This window comes from Musca vetustissima, unplaced genomic scaffold (assembly GCF_032173495.1).
Source record: "Musca vetustissima isolate MV318-11 ecotype Yass unplaced genomic scaffold, APGP_CSIRO_Mvet_v1 utg24669, whole genome shotgun sequence".
Lineage (NCBI taxonomy): Eukaryota > Metazoa > Arthropoda > Insecta > Diptera > Muscidae > Musca > Musca vetustissima.
In genome coordinates this window covers 104,710-126,461 of record NW_026879099.1, presented here as the reverse complement: position 1 = coordinate 126,461, position 21,752 = coordinate 104,710, and the positions used below count along the sequence as shown (strand labels likewise).

General features: G+C 31.7%; 1 protein-coding gene across 2 annotated transcripts in view; it reads left to right on the top strand.

Moving 5' to 3' along the window:
* Positions 1–21,752, top strand: part of LOC133323912 (myophilin) — a 126,702-nt gene that overhangs the window by 101,844 nt on the left and 3,106 nt on the right. Inside the window, exon 1 of one of the 2 annotated variants that reach the window (XM_061532815.1) lies at positions 5,813–5,892. The exons of the other annotated variant lie outside the window; for it this stretch is intronic. Coding sequence (XP_061388799.1) covers positions 5,839–5,892 — 54 coding nt within the window. The 5' untranslated portion in view covers positions 5,813–5,838. Of the gene's footprint in view, positions 1–5,812; positions 5,893–21,752 lie in introns of those variants that run through there. 2 annotated transcript variants of the gene reach the window in all.

The window sequence follows — 21,752 nt, the reverse complement described above, 5'->3', positions numbered from 1 at the left end:
CAAGCTACTACCGTGGTGCAATGGGAGAGAGAGTGTTAATATTTTCCAGCTCTAAAATTCCCTCACCACCCCGAACGAAAAAAAAACTTATTACATCAACCACAAAAATTTAATATTAAGCAAACCACACACACATACACCTTCTTTAAACAAAACAAACCAGAATACATTCAAAATATATATTTAACGAAAAGATACGCGCGACAAATTATGGTTACTAGAACTCTATATACATATACACAACTCATATACATGAAACGCTTTTGGCAAAACAAAAAAAAACCAAACCATATATTCATGAAAAATAATGCAAGCAAAACAAAACAACAACAAAAAATCCTAAACAATTATTAGCTTAGTTTGTAGATACTTATTTAAAAACAAATTTATTTGAAAAACAAATGCTTCTTTTAAAGAATCTTATTTTTCTCTCTCCCCCACCTTTTTTTAAAGGCCAGCATTGCTCTATTAGAAGAAAGAAACATAATTTGTTTGAAATTTAAACGACAACGTTACACAACATTTGAAAGACAATATAGACTTTCCCTACTCTACATCTAATCTAAAATATAAAGAAATAATCGGCAAACGTTTTCTTTGCAAACAGAGTGCCTAGTGGTTAGAGCAATTTTTTTCAGATTTCAAGAAACTCCTCTTGGATTTGTTTTCACCTCCATGCCTAGCAATATACATACATATATACAGAAACCACAATACTATATAATTTAAATTATATAAAAACAAAGCTATAAATTTATCCAAATCGAGCAATGACAAGATTACCCATTCAAAAATAGTCTAGATAGATATATATATTTTTTTCTTCTAAATCAAGGCAGAATATTTTGTGTACAAGTCTTTCGTTCGTTACATGATTGAGTACGAATTGTTTTGTTGTTTCTTTTGACTATAAAACAATCGGTAGCATCTTTGCACGCCGTCGGTGTCATCTTCAGAGAATGTAAACGACAGTTTCCGTCAGTTTCGTCGTCATATGTAACAATTTGTATCCGTGATTTATTTAATAAAGACATTATGTGTAGATATTCTGCCTCTTTTTTTTCTTTCTTCGTTTTTTCTCCCTCCCGTCAACCTTGTTTTCGTCCTGTAATACTTGTCTTCTGGTTTAGATTCATTTCACTAAATGAAATTGTGCAACAATTATTCGATATATTTTGTATTTAAATATTATTTTTTTAATATTACAAATAAAAAAACATTATGGTAGCATTATAGGTTTAACTAATTTATATTAAAAAAAAACAAAAACAACAAACATTAATCGATAACAAAACCTACAACAACAAAGCTATATATCATTATAAAAATATCCGCCTGTGTAATAAAACTAAATAATTATGAAACAACCTAAACTAAATGATTATATATTTAAAAACATAAAAAATAATAATGAAAGGTCTGATTATAGTTTAAAAAATTCATATGTCAGAGTCAAGCTTCTGCAAGAAATTAAAAGAAAACGGAAAAGATATAACAATGGAAAAGGAAAACAAAACCACTTTTATTTGTATTTTTATGTGTAGTTAATGTTAATTATAAAATATTACTTCGTATATTTAAAGTTTATTTTTTGTATTATCAATAATATTTAAACAAACAAAAAACAACAACAAAACAAAATTTTTGTTCTTTTTATTTTATTTTCGTTTTTTTTCTCATTTCTTTAAATTTCAGAATTTCAACCAATAAATACTACAAGAAAAAAAACAACATTACAAAATTAAAAAAATTATCGTTTTTCAAAAAAATACAAATATATTTAGGTCATGTCCTATAAATAAGGTCTACCGGGAGTCGAATTCATGCACGTTTTGACAGTCTGTGAAAACTTTAGCTGGCCTTATTAATAAACCTTGATTTAGGTTTAGATGTGCTAAATAGAGATGCACATTTGAGACCATTTAAAGGAGGGATAAATGCGTCACATTATGGTAATGCAGGTACCAAATTCAATATCCACCTTCTCAACTTAATAGGGTTTGTTGAATGTCCCTATTACCCAAATACACAAGGGCCTTATTTTTTATATATTCCGTAACATGTAAATATTTCATAATGCATGTGAAATGGTTAGGTTATTAGGTTGGGGAAAAATAAATCCATTATTTCAGCAGATGGCTGTACTGAAAGATTTCTCGTCAAGTATCGATCAATCAATTTCAGACATATACTCGTTGGAGGGTTGACATTTCGCAGTAAAACAATTATTTTGCTGTTTTTGTTTAGTACATTCAGTGAGAAAGAAAATTCGGTACATTTTACAGTTTTTCTTTGACAAAGGCGAAAATGCAAACCAAGCGGCTAAAATTTGAACGGTTTCTATGGTTCCGATACTGTAACAGCCAATTATGTGCAAATCACTGAAATTATCAAAGTTGACCGGAAGTTTGCAGTCGTAACATCGCCCAGGAGCTAAAAATCTACCATAAAACTGTTTTAAACCATTTAAATGGATTTCTTTTTCGCCAACCTAATATTTTAGTGAAACATTTCTTGTCGAACACTGCTTCACATTCAGTTATTTTGCTTACTTAGCTTGCTTGTGACAGAACTTTCTGAATCTTCGTACGGTATTAAAGAGCTTCGAGAGGTCCTTTCCGGCTTTAACTGGTGATCTTGTGCCAGTTAGAGTTGTCCTGCATAGCCGCATTAATTTTGCAGGAATGCCAAACGCAGACATGGCTTTAAGCACCTCTGAACGGACAGGGCTGTCGAATTCGGCTTTAAAGTCGACGAATAGGTGGAATGTGTCGATGTGTTTTTCGTGGGTTTTTTCCCGGATTTGGCGCAGAGTGAAAATCTGGATTTGCCAGGTCTGAAGCCGCATTGGTATGGTCCAATAATGTCATTGACCATTGGCTTCAGTCGTTCACACAGCACGCTGGATAGCACATTATATTATGCGAAGGGAAGGAGACTTATTCCTCTATAGTTGGCACATATCGTCTTGCCTTATTTTATGTGCACGGGACACAGGATGCTGAGGTTCCAATCATTGGACATGCAGTCCTCTAGCCAAATTGTACTAATCAGCGGGGGCATTCTCCTTACCAGTATCTGACCACCAGTCTTGAATAGTTCGGCTGGTAACCCATCGGCTCCTGATGTTTTATTGTTCTTCAGACGATTGATTGCTATTCTGATCTCATCTTGGCTAGGTGGTATACACTCTATACTGTCGTCTATTATTGCTTCTTCCAGATCCTCAGCACGCTGTTTGTATCCGTCGCCAGGTTTCCTTCTTCATCTCTACAGGAGAACGTGCCTGCGCCAAAGCCTTCGGTTTTTCTGAAAATACGTTTCTCCCTTTCTCTTGATAATTCTCCATCGCATTACGTGTTGCTACTATCCTCAGGGTTGCCCTATACCCTGCGTTTTTCACATCAGTACCATTACGACACTCCTGATCGTACCATGGGTTTCTTGATGGTGGCTTTTGATACCCAAGTTTTGCTTTTGCTGCAGTTTGTAGGGAGTGGACAATTCTTTGCCATTGTGCTTCTATATTATAATCGGTACAAGAAGTGTTTTCGTCAATCAGGTGGGTAAGTTGAGCGGAGTAGGCCTCTGCAGCTTTTTGGCGTCGAGTTTCCATTTTACATTAGATCGCAACTATGCTGCTATATTAAGACGGGTGCGAACATTGGCTGCCACAAGGTAATTGTCCGAATCGATATTCGCTCCTCGTATCAATTATTTTATTTGGGCGAAATCAGTAAAAATTCAAGACAATTACCCAACGAGTAACAAATATAGTGTTGTAAAGCACGGTTGAAGTCTTTGATATGGTCAACATAGAAATTTCCTTTGTAAACGCCATGTTACCCTGTGTTTGCAATCGACAGGGTAGTTAAGTTAATGCATTAAATTCCAAAAAATGTTTTTGTGACACAATTTTTCCCGAAAGAACAAGAATTTTTGAAAGTAGTCCATAATGGGAATTATATGAATTATTAATTTTGGTGTGTTCCTGAACTGTAAGAATCTATTAATTTTTACTACTTTTTCGATATCATATAGGGAAATTTTTATCGTAGTGACAACTTTATTGCTATAAGTATAATCAAATTTTGACCATTGGGCAGGTAAAAGAAGGAATGGACCATTATTCCGCCATCTTCGAATTTGAACTAAGTTTGAAAGAAATATTACGATGTACAAAGTTTGAATGAAATCGGTTGATCCCTTCAAGAATTACCGCGCACCAGTCGGTTATGTAAACAGACAAATCTTTACCTTTTTGTTGGGTACTATGTAATTCAAACATGGACGCATATTAAAAACATTTGTGCGAGGAGGAATTCTACACCTCTAAAAATATCTATAAAATAACTAATTTAAATCTACAAATCAGTGATGTGACTGTACGCCGGAGATTGATCGAATTAATGGAAAGGTCCTCCAGAATTAATGGAAAGGTCCTCCTTTTGACAAGTAAGCATGGCAACGCTAATTTGAGTTTTGCAAAATCTCATAAAGGCTTGCCAGTAGAAAAGAGGCGTAACATATTAATGACAGAATATCGTATATGGCGGAACAGGCTCAAGACAGTATGTTCGAATTCCCCCCAAACACGGAATACCATCTTCAATACACAGACAAAATTGAAAAGCATGAAGGGTTGAGTATAATGGTCTGGGCCTGGACCAATCCATGTGCTTAATAGTACAATGGATAGACCACTGGTTGTTAATAACCTAAAAAACAGTATGCTACCATAAGCCATTTAGGAAATGCTCATTAAATGGACATTTCAACAGAATAATGATCCTAAACACACCAGCAAAGGACTGAATTGATTCCAAAAGGATTGACGTAATGCCACGGCCTGCGCAGTCACCGGATCTTAATCCGATTGAAAATTTGGTGGCAGATGTAAAACAATGTGAAGCCAACGCTAAACCAACAACAAAAGCTGGATGTAGCTCAAGAAACATGGATCCAGATACCAGAACAGCGATGCAAGGACCTTATCAACTATATTCGCGCCGTTGCGAGCTTTGCACCTCTCTCGTACAAACAAAGACTTGCCGCAAGTAAACTTGCCTAATCTAAATTGGGATTAATAGAAAAAATGTACTTGCGCAATTTAATTAGTGTGTTATGAAAAAAATCTCCCTCCGCGAGACAAAAGAAAATGACAATCCACAGGATTAAAAATGCCAGGTTATATTCCAAAGATGTCTACGTCCAGAAATGAGATGACTCCAGGTAAGTGTGGTGAAGGGTATAAAAATACGTGTTTCTACACAATATTACAGTTTAGTACTTACAACCCAACGGCACTACTATTTTAATGAACACAGCTGTATTTGATTGGTATATTCCCGTACTGCAAGAATTTACCACTTTTTACTACGACGATACACAGTACGTGGGACTTTCAATCAAAATATCCGATAACGATTACTTCTTACACGAACTTAGGATAAGAAAGTTTGTATTATCGATATCAATGCATTATTCAAAGTCGACCTAAGTACCCCTACTGTGCAGAAATTACACCATTCAACAGCTTAATTATTAAGTTCTCAAATTCAACTGCTGGTTAAGCATTCACATTTGAGCGTTCCAACGATCACAACGTGCGTAAAGAAACGGAGTAGAAACGTAGAAAAAAAAACAAATTACACAAATACAAGAACTGTGCAACACTGTGATAGAAAACAACAAATTTGCAATTATTATTAAGCGCATTTTTATTAATATCAATTCAAAAAATTGCAAAATCGTAAAAAAGCGTTTAAGCTTTAAAGCAGTATTTAAAATAAATTCACATAACTACATTCTTTAAACAAATACAAAAAAAAAAACACCATGTCTGTCAATCGTGCACCAAAGTCAGGCTTTGCAGCTGAAGCTCAACGCAAGGTAAGTTGTTTGGGTGACACACACCAAAGGATGGAAAGAAGACAAAAACAAGAACAATATGTTAACGAAAAAAATTGGTGTATGTATTTTGATATTTGTATGAAGTAGTAAAACCAGAAATAAATTCCAATTGAGAATGGCGGCAAAAACAAAAAAAACATACAAAATTGAACAAGTACTACAACAACAATACAGTCCTCTTTTAGTCACTACACAACATTTTGTTATGAAATGCCGATATTTAATTGAAAATAACGACGATGAAGATGTGGTGTTGTTGTTTCTGTTGTTGGTTAAACAGGAGTGGTAGAGCAACAGTTGGTCGTCATTGTATAAATAATAGAAATGTGAATGTGTGTGTAAAATTATGACGTCAAATCTTCTTTTGACTTACAATACAAATGTTTCATTGATAAAAAAAATCTTTACGGTATAAAGCAATTTCTCAACGATTTTTTTATTTCGTTAACCAAGGTTATTTTGTAACTTTTGTTGTTTTGTTTTAATATTTTATTTTAGATTTTCTTGTTTTTTTTTTTTTGCTTGCTAAGTAAACATTTTTATTTCCAAAGAAGATACCATTCGTTGGTGGGTGACACTGTTGGTATTTTTTGTTTCATTTCGTTTCGTTTGGTTTTCTGCTTATTGTGGTTGTGTTGGCTTGTTAAACGGCTTCTTTCAAAAGGCCATTTGGCCACGTAATTTAATGCAGCTACGAGGATTAAATACTTAACAAATTTTTACACTTGCATTGTATAAACAAAACGGAGAACACAAAATAGCAGATTGAATATTTCAACACATTTGTCTATTGGATACAATTACAGGTAGGGGAGGGAGGTACGTTACTTTTATGTGTCAGTGTACGGGGCGATATTTAGAGATTTCAATAAAAGAATTTTGAATTTTTGTGGGTATTTTATTGAATTATCGAGTTGAAATTTTTAGAAACGAAAATAGTAAGGCAAATTGTATTGAAGTTAATAAAAATCGTGACCGGAAATATATTTCTTTGGTCCCACACACACACACCCACACACTTTCAGGTGTTTACGATACTCTACACATTAGGTAGAGTGTGTGTATATTACATTTTTTTATTCCTTTTGCAACAAATCGAAATAGTTCTCGGAACGCTTCAAACCTTGTTAGATCATTTGGTATAACATAGAATAATATAGGTCATAATTACAACAACATAATTTTCACAAAATAATATTCACTTCCTGATAAATGGACCTTAACAATTACCCACTTAATTAAAATTTAATGACAATATGGGAATAATTTTGAAGCAAAGTTTGGAGAATTTATTTTTAGTACTATAAGCAACAATAGAGGACATGATTACAACGATATATATTTTTTTCTTGTGGAAGTCGAAACTACCTGAGATATCAGCCTCAAAAATGCATTTGGAACCACTGTATTAGGTTAGGTTGAAAAGAGGGGTCTCAGGTCACTTCCTATCTAGGTGGCTTCCTCAACACTGGGGTGTTAGCCGACATCGCGCCCATTAGTGTTTACGTTTCGCAGTCAGGGTCCCGACTGTATTCGAATGGAGCCTTGTTGTTACCTGGGCGACTCGGCAAGTTTTTCTAACGCTTACTTGGCGAGTCCTTACCATGGTAAAATACTATGCCATGACTGAACTCATGTCCTCAATCCAAGAATTTTCTATGGAGCCGACTGATGTTGGTTGGTGTGGCTGCCTTGGCACATTCGAATTCTACAAGGTCAGATCATCCCAATCAAACTCCACTAATGATGACGACCGACGACAATGTACCGCACCACTCTTCTGTTACTTCAAACCCTATCACTCAAATTTGGAGACCTTAGAGAGCAAACCGGCTCCTTCCGACTTAGTCCGAGTTGAGTATCCCGACTCAACTCTGGGATGACTCACCCTTGACGGAAGAGGAAAACGCTATGGATACCACAGTGATTAACACAATGGTTATCCTAGTGACTCCTCAAAATTAAGGTGAGTCTTCCACGATGATGAGAAAGGGTGCAATCCCTGGCGAGGATGAAGATACTTTTACTATTTTGAAGGTCATTGTTTAATCTATATATCTATATAAATAATATTTTTCCGATTATTTTTCTTTTTAAAGTTGAAAATCTTTGTGACAGTTTTTACGTACGTGAACACATACTAAAGTGGATTGCGAATTTTTTATCCTGGTATTTGTTTTATTTTCTTTGAAGGTAGAAATCGCATTTTATGTGCCACATTTTTCTTTGCAATAGATACTCAGAAGCTATTTTGATACCATTTTGTAATTTCGATGACAAAAACACCAACAACTATCTATAACTGAGGATTAATATTTTATTAGTAATGAAATATTTGGCAATAAAGACGATGTCATCATTTTACTCGAAGCATGGGGATATTATTTAAAAGATATTTGGATTAAAAATGTTTTTAAAAGTACACCAAACACGTATTAAAAGTACACCAAACACGTATTAATAATATAAGTTCATAAATTAAATTTAAGATATTAAAGAACAAATCTTTGGCGTTATCATCTGAGTTAAAGAATTTGGATTCTGTTATATTAGACACTAGGTTAACATTTGAATTTCATATTGATGTCGTTGCTGCTAATGTTTGGGGTATTCTGCGCAGAATACGTTCGACAAATATGTTCTTGCCCTTCCGTATGTAAAAGCTACCTTAGCTCGATATTGAACTTGTAATATAGTATTGGCCGTCAAGGTTTTATTATTACTGAATGAATAAATAAATAAAATTCTATCTTGATAAAAACCGAAATGCTTCTTAGAACTGAGTTAACAAATGTAGAATTATCCCAATATGTTTTGATCAGGGTATTTTATTCCAAATACGACAGGCCTAGATTTTTTTTTTAAATTCTTACGAATTCCCGCCATATCATCTGCTAACAGTAAAACTATACTTCGTTTTCAATTAATGGACATACACACATTTGTATATGACAAAATATAGGATTGCAAATAGACATTGTTGACTCAATACTCAACCCAAATGTAAAATGTTTTATGTGTTAAAATAATTTCGTCTCCCCTTTTTTATTATTATTTCTTAGGGTGGTTGGTTGGCAATAGCCGAGATAATGAAGGTTGGAATGTGCGCTTTGTACTTATTTTTTTTAAGACTTTGTTTTCTTTGCAATGACAGAGAAATTTTGTTGTTGTGTATATGGCGAGATATATGTAGTACGGATTCCTCCTATGATGTCATCATATTATTATGGTTGTTTGTTCATTGTTTGTTTTGCTTGCGAAATGACGACACTGTTGTAAAACGACAACGGGGGGATAAGTGGTGGTATACTGACTGCATTATCAATCGCCGCCTTGTACTATGTGTTGTCATTTGTTTAGGTAGATGATAAGATATCTGGAATTTTCTAATGCATTAATAATAGCATTTTAAAAACTTTGCGAAAATTTAAAATTTTTCAAAATTTGTAACCGATATTCGGTAACATAAATAGAGGCAGGTAAAATGAATCATATTCCCCAAGATTGGCAAAAGATTTCAAATTTGTGAACAAAAGAACAAATAGTTGACTTCTGGAACCAAGCAATTAGTTACAGAACATGTGTGGAATTCCATTATATCGACTTCCATTTCATTCTTTCCTATAAAGACGATCTATCACTTCCAATAACTTCAACAAAAAAAAAAAAACAAACAAATATAGATAATAATATGACTTTTTCAAAATTTAACTGTCTTCTACTTTGGTCTGTGTTTTTATGTGTATTTCCTAATTCTACAGTCCGTCCCATTTGTAGACATACATACACACACAGCCAAAAACGATCAAATTTCACATAGAACGTCGTATACACATGGAAACACCACACACCTTCTGATAAAATGTGTGTCTCTTTACCATTCCTGTCTAGATCGTTCTCAAAAACAAAACAAAAACAGAAAAAGTTATTTGCTTTATTGTTATTGTTTGATGTTTTCCATTACTGCTATCTGTATGTGTGACTGTGTGTTTTCTTTTCACCATATAAGGTATATATTTTTCAAGTATAGTATGTGTACAACAAGTTCATATACTATAATATTTAGATATCAGCTCTCTTATCTGTCTGTGTGTTTGTAAAAGTGTCGTCAAAAAATAAATAAATTCTTACTAATGACATGTCAAATGCAAGTTGTCTTCTTGTTATTCCCTACTCCATAAAGTGGAAATATCAGAAGATTCTCTCATTGAATCTTCTGATATTTCGAGGTGTTTATTCCTGTTGAAATCAGCATTAGAGCTGGCAATTTTTAAGATAAAGCTTTCTTAGGATGTTTGGTATTGAAAATTTTATGTATCTGTATTTCGAGGTTTTAGTCTAGTCCCTCATATAACGGTATCCACAAATATTAGGTATTTTGGGGAGTTTAAGTATTGGTCCACCCATACCTCCCAAATTTCGTAGAGATGGGTACGCTTTTTCAACCAAAATTGACTGTCATTTGACATTGAATTCTAATTGGATATCAAATCTTCCAACTCAAAAAAATCAATATTGATCCACATTTTAGGCTAAACTATTATATAATATTATATCCCAAATATGCGATATTTTCGGGAGTATTAGGTATTTTGTGGATTTTTTTGGTATTGGTCCACCATTATCTATACCTTCCAAATTTCATAGAGATGGGTACGTTTTTTTTTCAACCAAATTAAGTGTAATTTAGCATTTATCCTTCAATTCGGTAGTTTGGTCACGATTTTAAACCGAATTTTGACTTTCATTTGATATTTTTGATTTTCATTGTGTTGCAAATCATCCTACCGAAATTTTTAAATATTCAGCCTTATTCTGGATGTCAATTCCGTGTGAAATTACTCGCTCTTCCCCTTCGGCTTATTCTGAACAACATTTTCCTGTGAATTTTTTCGCATTCTCGCTTTCGCCTTATTATGAATGAAGTTCGAAAGCGAAAAAATCCGCTTCGGGGAAAAATTAGGTATTCTGAATTACAGGGAGTAGGAGAATGAGATGAAATTTTGTGCGATTTTTTTCGCTAATAAATTTAAAGGGAGTTCACTACAAAAACATAAGTAATAACTATTTTTATGAAAAATATTTACACAATACTTATTCTATGACGATTTACAATATTTTAAATTATAGTTAGCACACTTTTAACTGGAAAACAACCAATAAAATGCCATTGGAAATCATATTGATAACGATGCAAGCTGAACCAAGTATTGCCAAGGAATGTATGAAGGTAATAAGGAATATTTATGTCGAGTTTGGTGCATTTTGGAGGCGAAATACAGACATTTTGGATGAGGATCTGTCTCTCAAGAAAAATTTTTTAAAAATTATGGAAAAACCAAATTTGCCTGTTATCGTAGTAAAATGTAGTAGATTCTTGCAGTACGGGAACAGACCATATGACATTGCAATTTTGAGGATGTTTTTGTTTAAATGAGGAATTGCTAACAATTCTAAATATTACATTCTACATTGATGATGATGTAGGTCGAATCCATGAGATAGTTTCGCTTGATTTATGGGAAGAATCTATATTTTTGAATTATTTTTGGCATATTCCAAGTTTTCTTCATGTACAAATTTCTTTTCCAATTTCAACTTATTTACACGAAGGGAGTTCGCTCTTAGAGTCAAGATCGCTTCCAGAAACAACGATACATCTTTTAATTTTCTATTGTCTAACATTATCCACTGTGACTCACTTTATACAATATTCATCTATGAGAGGCATACTAATGTTTTTATTCTTGTTGTTGTTGTTTTTATTAATAACTTGCAATGTGTGTGCGCGCTTGAGTATATAAAGTGGTTGTGTTCAAAGATCACATCAATGGGCGCCGAATGTGTACCACCGGCCCGCGTACACCACTAGCTAGATCTTCAATTATGTACTTGTGTGTGTAGCCTAGCCATTCATCTAAGTCTGGCTGACTGGGTAATGTTTGGGGATTGGTTTTGAGTTGTCAGTCATCATCATCATGAGCACCAAACTACCACTATTTATTGGTGTGTGATTGTTGTTTCTATGTGAATTAAGGCACAGGGTCTGGCGTATAATTTATTATACACTTAATATTAGGGATGCCGAATGTTGTTGCGTTTACTTTTTATAATTATTTTTGGATTTGATTTATAGAAGATCACATTGGTGTCGTAAGCAATTACAAGAGGTTTTTTTAATTGAAATAGAATTTTTATAATTATGGAATACTTGGGGGTATGCTTTTAAGTGTCAATTTACAGAAGGGTTTCACGTCTGATTTATGTGAAGTTAATGGAAGAGGTTCTCAATTTTTTTAATATTAATGAAGCAAATTTGGATGGGTGGGGAGGAATATATGCAGAAATGCAATTTAGCCATGCCCCCCGTTCGTCTGTTGAAATTACGATAGAGCTCGCTATATTTAAGATAGAACTTTGAAATTTTACTTCTAGAACTTTGAAATATTACTTTTAGGCTGTTTGTATTTGTATATACTCCCTTTAACGGGGTACCCATACAAATTCGAATTTCTCGGAACGGGGATACATAATTTGGTATTTTGGGTTATCATTGTGTAGAACCCTACCAAAAATATCAACTTTTAGGGATGCCTGCAATATTTTCGCTTTCGAACTTTATTCAGAATAAGGGGAAAGAGGAAGTGCCAACAAATTCGCTGTAAGTTCTGGTTCAGAATACCTTTAAAGTGAAGAGGGAAAAAATTCACGGTGAATTAATGTCCAGAATAAGGCTGATAATTGATTTGTCAAACAGATATCACTTTCTTCATACATGTTGTGTTAGTTTCCAAGCTATTTTCGATTCATTATTGTTTTATTTACTATATATATTCACACCAATACATAGAATAATAAATAAAATAAATATTGCCCGTACATACAGATATTGTTTTTGTAAAGGTTATTTGTTTGTTTTTTTATTCATTTTTATTCAAATTCATTGTGGATACGAATAAATTTTATAGTTTTTTTTTTTTACATTTACGTTTGGAAGATGAAGTATCCGTCCAATACATACATATGTATGTCTGTTTGTATAACCGAAAATAACTAACACACATAATTTTATGATGATTATTTTAATTGGAATAGACATCAAAATCTGGCAGACTGTGATGACAATCAGTTTAAGAATTTCTTTTCTAACACTTTTCCCATATAAATTGCTAAATTATACGGTATATATTTTTTGTTGGCCTCAGGTTGGGATTAGCATAATTTGATCTTAATTATGAATAAAAAAATATGAAAGAAAATGTGTTAATTTTGAAAATCATTCTTATGATGAACGGTATAGCTGATTCGTTTGTATGGATTGGAATTTTTTTAAGGCGTTTTTTTTTAATATCAAAAAATAACTTTTGATTAATGTTTGTTAGTCAAGAATGTAAAGCATTTTATTTTGTTATGTTAATATAAATAACACCAAAAGGTATGTGATCTATATTATCCAAATTTACATAGATAACAAAGATCACTCTAAAAAAAATTAAAGAACCATTTTTAGTCTGTTATTTGTATTATTATTAATATTAAGGCAATAGAAAGTCATGTGAATAGCGTTCTAAAATCGAAATAGTAAATGATGTTTTCATTATTTATAAAAAGAAACAATTTACTATGTGTTTTTTTTTTATCAAACAAAAAATTCCGTATTCTCTTCCATATACTATCCAAATTGAACGTGACTAACCGTTCGTTAGCTGTTACATTTTTAATAATATATATATATACACTGGCATGTATACTTGTTGTTTTTTGAGTCGCTCTTGGCCCTTTGGGCTAGATTCACGTATACGAAATAAATTGTAGGATGAAATTAAAGGCACAAACACGAAAAAATTACACTGAGAAGGTAAAAAAATAATAAAGACTCAAGCTTCAGTATTGCAAGGGTACTGGAAAGCATAATGGTATTGGGCCATTTTTCTTTTTTATGAAATTCAATCTTTTTGCGAGATTTGTGAAGTAATGCATCGGATTGTTTGGAAAACCCTTTCGTTTCCTCCGCTGAAAAATATACCACTTGTTACCACCATATATATATATATATATATATACCATCTAATATAAAAAAATTGGTTGCAGAATTAAAAAATCTGGGTTTTATAATGACAGACACAATTATCAGATCTTCATCCTATGGAAAAATCTTTGGAGTATCATAGATAGCAAAATCAAATTCAGAAACAAACATAACATCTTCCCAAAGGTTTAGGATGCAGGGAATAGTATATCCAAGGATCAAATTCACCGTTTTATAGGTTCAATTCCTCGTGGGTGTGCTTCCGTAATAATCTAGCCTTCTTCTCTAAAATAGACCCCAACCAGATCCGTGGCTTTGTCAAAAATCTGACATGATTAAAATAACCACCTCTCCGCTCTCCTTCTCTCACTTTTTTTTTTTTTTTGGGATTGTGTGTACGTTTTTTATCCAAATACACTTTGATATATACATATATATTTTTTGGCTCACATTGTTCGCCAGATGTTCCTACAAAAATTATTAAAGGTACCCATTTTTTGTCCTACAAAAATATCAACGATACCCATTTTTTGGTATTGTAGCCCAATATACCAACCTGTGTGTCTGAAGTGTGGTATTTTGTTCTGTCCTGGCAGTAGAAGTAATGACGTTTTACTTGTTTTTTTCTTTGACATTTATATTATGGTGTAATCCAATCGATTAAAATTGTAATATAACTGTGTTGTGCAGGTTTGTTTACATACAGGGTTCGAACATGATTTTCACCCTGTCATGATTTTCACCCATGTGACATTGAAATGCTGTTGTAAAAGTGTTGTTTAAATAACGGATATTGACCATCAAAATGGAGGAAAAGAATTCGTAATAACACAATTTTTTGAAATGGTTTTTGGTTAATTCGTGTTTGTTATTTTCTTTTTTTCACTGACCCATACACCCACCTAATTAGTCGGTATGTGTCTACATTTCCGTATACCACCGCCCACCTACATAATTTGTATTCATATATGGTAGACATGTTGCCAGTTATCAATGGCTGACCCATAATTGATTTGCTTGCTTGTGTTAAAAGGCAGCTTAAATTCTTTTTAGAAATTTTTCCAACGTTTCTTTTTTTTTCTTTGGTATATTCCCATAAATAGTTTCCTTCCTTCCCCGCTATTTATTAAATTATTATTTTTTGTTTGAGTTTTTTCAATTTCGATTTGTTTTCCAACACTACTGCTGCAACTTTGTGGTTTCATATAAATGTTAAAATATTGAAAATCAAAATTCATCGAGAGGTGCCAACTGTAATGTGGTAATCGAGACATTGGTTGTTGTTGTTGGCTTTGTCTATGTCAAACTTTGGGGTCATTGCTTTTTCAAATGTTTGGTGGTGGCATGACTTTTCTTGCCACCACAAACTCCAACTCAGCCATCAACGCCACCGCCACCAGCAATTATGCCAAGCTGTGCAAGGCAAGCGACCCATACATTTTTTTTTTAATTTTAACTACAAATTCGTATGTTGTTTGTTGTGTTTTTTTATTGTAAGGTGTTTTACTAAAAGAAATATTAACCTTATAACCTAAATTTCGGTTTGTATAATTGCATAACGGTACAATATAAAAATTTACAATTAATAACAATGGTATCGGTCGTTCGCTCGCTCAGTCTGTCGATGGTGGCGGTGGTGGTGCTAACGAAGTTGTTGTGGTCATTCATTCATTAACATCTACTATTTTCCCCCTTTTGCGACCGATGATCATTAAACAAAGAGAAAGTTGTTGTTTTCTCATCATTTGTCCCAATGAATAAACAATGAATCAATCCAATTTTTTGACAATATCTTGGGGTTTTTTATTGATTTTTTTTATTTGAAGATATAAAATTAAAATTTGTCCATTGTCAAAAAATTGAAAATAACAAATGACCCTGCCAACATAAATAAATTATAAATATCTGGTGGAAAAATATAAATATTGACCTGCCTACATAGAAGTTGTTTTTAAAGAGACATTTTCGTGGAATCAAATGTTTGTAGTATCGGATGAATAGCTTTGAATTAATGATAGATGTTTCTACATCGTGAAATGTGTAGTTCAGTTTCCAATACAGATAGAATTTTTGATGTTAAAGATGCACCTCACACAGGTAGGCCGGTCGTCGAATACCTAATTTTTTCGATTCTTATTAGGCAGTAAATCTTCCTAACGAAAATTAAATATATCGTTCCACGTTTCGGGCTGGTGGTCAAAACTAAAGCCACTGAAATAAATGGCCTGCTATTGCTATATAATGCTAACAGAATAAATGGCCTGTAACATTTTTGAAAATAAAGTTATAGTTAACGTTTGGGTTTTTTCAGAAATAAATAGGTAATTTATTAATTTTTAAGAATAAACGCAAATAATTATTTTGAAAAAAAAAAAATATTCTATGGAAAACTAAGTTGACCATATTTTTTCTTGGTCAAAAATAAAACAACTTTTTGATTTTTTCTTACAATTAAGCATAAACATTATTTTTCATAACGGCAGCACGTCTTCGAGACATTGAATCAATACTCAATTTTGTCCTTGGGTATACTATTCCTTGCACCCTGAATTGTGAAACACCATTTTTGTTTGTGAAACTGTTTTGATTTTGCTATCTATGACACTCCAAAGAATTTTCTATAGGATAACGATCTGATGATTGTTTTGGATATTATAAAATCCTGATTTTTGACTCTCACAACCAAACTTTGACATGTTTTGGTGTATGTTTGGAGGTTATTGTCAAGCTGAAGCACCCAAACAAGCGCTATATATTTTCTTCAGCGAAGGAAACCATAGCTTTTTCCAACACATTTGTATAAACACTCCGATCCATTACTTCATAAATCTCGTAAATATATCGACCATCATAAAAAGAAAAACAGTTGGACTTTTTCACGGTAATTGCAGTATGTAAAAATTTAAAACCAGACGCACAGTATTGTAATGAAATCCATTTAAAAATGATCGAAATAGGTGTAGAAACCCAAATGGTAAAAAAATTAATGAGCTCGTATGATTGTACTGTGGAGTTGCTTTAGTTTTGTCCAAGCAAAAATTCAGATAATTCTCTTGTCCATAAATTATTATTTATTTTGTAATGAATTTTGCATTAATGCTTTTTTAAGTGAATAAAGTGCCCTATTTAAAACTGAACAAAGGCGATATATTTATTTTGAGAAAGTCATGCGGCATTTATTAATCTTTGCAATTTTAGTTACTTTAGTTTTGGCAACCAGTGTACCCACTATTTTCGGTATTTTAGCCAAATTTGTCAACCTGAGTGTTGTTATTTCAGTTTCTTCTGGCAGCAATTGAAATTTTAAATATTTTGAATGCCCCCCAATTGTGGAGGGTATAAAATGTCGAAATTTGCCACATTTTAGTTTGGTCTTATTATAGTAAATGTGTACATTTATTTTTATTGTTGAATTTGATTTTTTAGATCTTCAAAGCTAATTATTTTAGAAATTTTACTTTAAACGCAAATCAAAACCAAAAAATTGATTTCAGTTTTTTATGGAAATTATTTGACAGTAGAACAAACGATGATGCTAAAAATACTAAACCCAAGACAATAATATTACTCTACACACATACTTGGTTTTTTACTAATGCGAACTAATAAAACAAACGGAACAAACGCGAACGGTCATTCAACGTCCTAAAAAATAAAACGCTACGAAAGTGGTTACCAAATCTTGATATTACCATAAATAGTCACATGCATACTTATGATGAACAAATCCAAAACCTCAATACTTAAACACAAACAACATTGATGTGTACATGTATGACTGAGTCGACTGACTGATTTATAGCGAAATATTTGTCCGTTAAATCGAAATTTTGAAATTAAACAAAAATATTAACAAAAAACAAAATCCCATATGTGTGTGAGTTGTACATACATAAAAACAAACATATTTATGGCACTAAAAAGTCAATAGCTTCAACAACAACAACTATTTAAGACTTCAAATACTTTGCGATGACATCATATTTAAGTGAGTGTTTTTTTTTAATGTGATTTCGAATTTCGGTTTGAAATGCAAACAGTAAACAAAATATTTATACTCGAATTTCTTCTTCTGCTTCATTTTCGTTTTTTTGCTTATTCACTTTTTTCTTCTATCCATCGATGATGTTGATGATTCATAAAAAAATTTCAATGTGAAAGAAAATTTAAATATTCGTCAATAAAATATTAATTCTTCTGTCTTCTGTTTGACATTAAGCAAATAATATAAATTGCAAAAGAAGTATAGAAAACTAGCAACAATTTGGAAAAAAAACTCTTTACAAACTTTATGCATCAATGACCGATAAAGTCAGGTACAAAGTTAGGGGGCCTTTTTCCTTTTCAAAGTAATTAAAAAAACAATATAATCCGAATTATATATGATCCACACCATTTTTCATTTTTGTGAGATTAAAAAAAAAAATGTTTTCCAATTGTCTTTTCGAATCTAATCAAAATCCACCCCTCCCCCTCATGTATGACAAACAGAATCTAATGAAAAACGACAAATATAAATTCATTACCATAAACAATTAAATAAATTACCATTTACTGACACAATATACTACACTAATATAAATTAGTCGCAAACCCTAATATAATTTGAAATATCCTTATTTACATTAGGAACTACTTTTTGCTATCATACATAAATATATGACGTGTCATATACATCATGTCTATACACATATACTCCTCCCATTCATTTCGAGCCATAATAACCTTCATCTGGCATCTTTTTATGATTAGTAACAAATAAAAAAGTTGACTGATTCAAATAGTTAATCGATTACTAAAAATGGCAGTTTATTATAACATTGTCCAAATATGTATTTATAAAAAAATACTATCAATACCACCATATACAGATAAAATTTTGTATAAAACATATGAGTGTCTGTATGTGTGTGCACGTATATTTCTATTTTTGTCCATTACAAAAAACTCATAATTTAATTTTCTAACATAGACTACTACTTTGCTTTTATGCATACAAATAATTTTTGACATACAAATAATTTATGAAAATATTGATTAACCTTTTGTGGCATAGGGTCGTCTGTAACATCATAATATTTTAATTTATGTATTGGTATGTTCCCGTACTGCAAGAATCTTTTTATTTTTTACTTCGATAACGAATCTTTCCTTATTGGTCTGTTCCCGTACTGCAAGGATCTACTCGATTTTACTATTTTCTTCGATATCATAAAGGAAAATTCGTTATCATAGTAAAAAGTAGTAGATTCTTGCAGTACGGGAACAGACCATATGTTATCGAAGAAAATAGTAAAATCTAGTAGATTCTTATAGTAAGGGAACTGACCATATATAAGTGGGAACCTATGTCATACATCCAAAATCGATTCCAGAACTAAGGTGGAGTGTATATTAAATTTGTCATTCCGTTTTCAACATCTCGAAATATTTATCGAGCACACCATTATTGATCAAAATAAATAATATGTCGATTTAAACTTGTTTGCGTTTTGAAATCTTAGAAATTTTGCACATACATTGCTACTATTTTGCATATACATTGCTACTATGTTTGGTTATTGAATTTGTGACATATCGTCCACGTTTTGATATAGCCTTGAATGTAACGGTACACCACAATAGTCGGCAATTTGAGAATTATGTGCATGTTTTTTTCAACCTAATTTGAAAATTGTCAATGTGTGTCCACTTTTGGCTGTCATTTTAAATTTTGGATTCCTATTGGGTAGAAAATTTCCCTACCAAAATTAGCAATATTGGTTCAAGTTTCAGAGTAGAACCTATATAACAGTACCCCCAATTTTACAACCAATTGGCTTCTAATTTGATATTTTGGATCCCCCGTTTTGGTATAGCCCCCGTAAACAATTTTCGGTACTTCAATCCAATTTTCCATCTGATTTTAGGTCTTGAATGCCCTGTTACTTAATAATTAATTTGATTATTGTGTTGATTTTCAAGAGCCGAGTCATTTCTCGATACCAAACGTAAGTACTGCCACTACGTGATATTGACTCAACTAATTTCAAATAGGTTTTATTATTATTATTTTTTTTAATACAAATAAACACCATCTTCGAGAAATATTCCAACAATAAAATTATTTCTGAATTGGGTCACATACATACATTTCTTGAGATGATAACAAATACTACAGCTTTTATTTTATTCTCACTTTTTAATATTCGTTTTTAATTGTATTGAGATTAATAACATTTGCATATCACGTACAATTTTTTTTGTGTCTGTTTGTTTTGTATACTTTTTACATTCCGTATTTAAATCGAATTGTATTTATTACATTTTTTTTAAGTTATTCACTTAGAAGGTTACAAATAAATTGCATATGTAATTTATAATAAATAAAAAAATACAATGATATACATAGAATTCTGATAATTCACGCTCTCGGATGTATAGTTACAGTTGGGTATATATTGGTCTATATCATCATATGATGATGATATAGTTATCCTTGCGGATAACTTGCCATTCCATTAGATTAATTATCCAAATAACAGTTCTTGCTCAATGTATTCACGCAATATTTTTTGTGTAAGAAGTTTTAAATTAATTAAAATAAATTAAATTAATAAAGTTGAAGTGTATGCTAAATTTGTAAAGTTCTCATTCCAATGTATAAAAAAAGCTTAGGACATGATTGTAATTTGTGTTATTACAATTGCGGTTTGGTGAATTCTTCTAGAAGTTCTAATTTAATTAAATTTATTCTAATTACAGAACTTGAAGGCTATAATAAATGTATAAAATTCTCATTCAAATATATAAAATAAAAAATTTGCTTAGAACATGCTACTTATATGACCTTGTTTTTTTTTTTTTTTTTTTTTTTAATTACATTAAAGTACCAAAAAAACAACACAAAAGACACCAACAAAGTAAAGAAAGAAATATTCCATTACAAACACCTTTATCAGTTGTTGTCAACACGAAACATATTTTTTTCCCATAACTAAACAACTTTTTTTATTTATGAATTTTTATCACAACTTTTTTGGAACACACATTGTCGTGTTTGTTTTGTTGTTTGTAAGTGCGATAAGGAGAAACCTTGATTTGTTTTTTGTATTTTTGATATAAATACGTTAACATTTTTGAAACTTGAAAATAAAAAATAACCAATGATTTCATTACTGTGTGTGAAATGTGGTTTTCGCATCTATGACTCATGACAACACCAAAAAAATATATAAGTATATGAATCAGTAAAACTATTATTGTCTATTATTGCACTATTATTAATTAATATTAATAAATATACCTAATAAATATTATGTGTGATCCTCAACCCAATTAAATGCAAATGCTGATGAAAATTGCTAATATAATTTGATAAAAATTGAGAAAACTACAAATTTATCAATAACATTTTTGTTTGTTTGTATATTTCTGAAAACACATTTACGTTCAAAAATCTGTCTAGAAACATATATTTTATGATGGCATTTTTTTTTATTTTTGGTAAAAAATAGTAGATTCTTGCAGTACGGGAACAGACAATTTATTTTTAAATTCATTTATGATACAAAGCCTTATAGTATGTTTACATTGTACTGGATTTAGTTAACCCAGTGGGTTTCAATTGTAAATCCCATTGCATATTTTTTAAATAAATCCTCATAAAGTGGGTAAACTGTGCAAAAAGTTCTAAAGTACATGTCTTATTTAAATTTATTAATTTGTAACTGCTCACAAAAAAATACATAGCCTAAGTTTCTGGAATTTATTTTTTATTTATTTTTTTGCCCACCCTAATATAATTTAGTCAAATTAATCATTTCGCGCG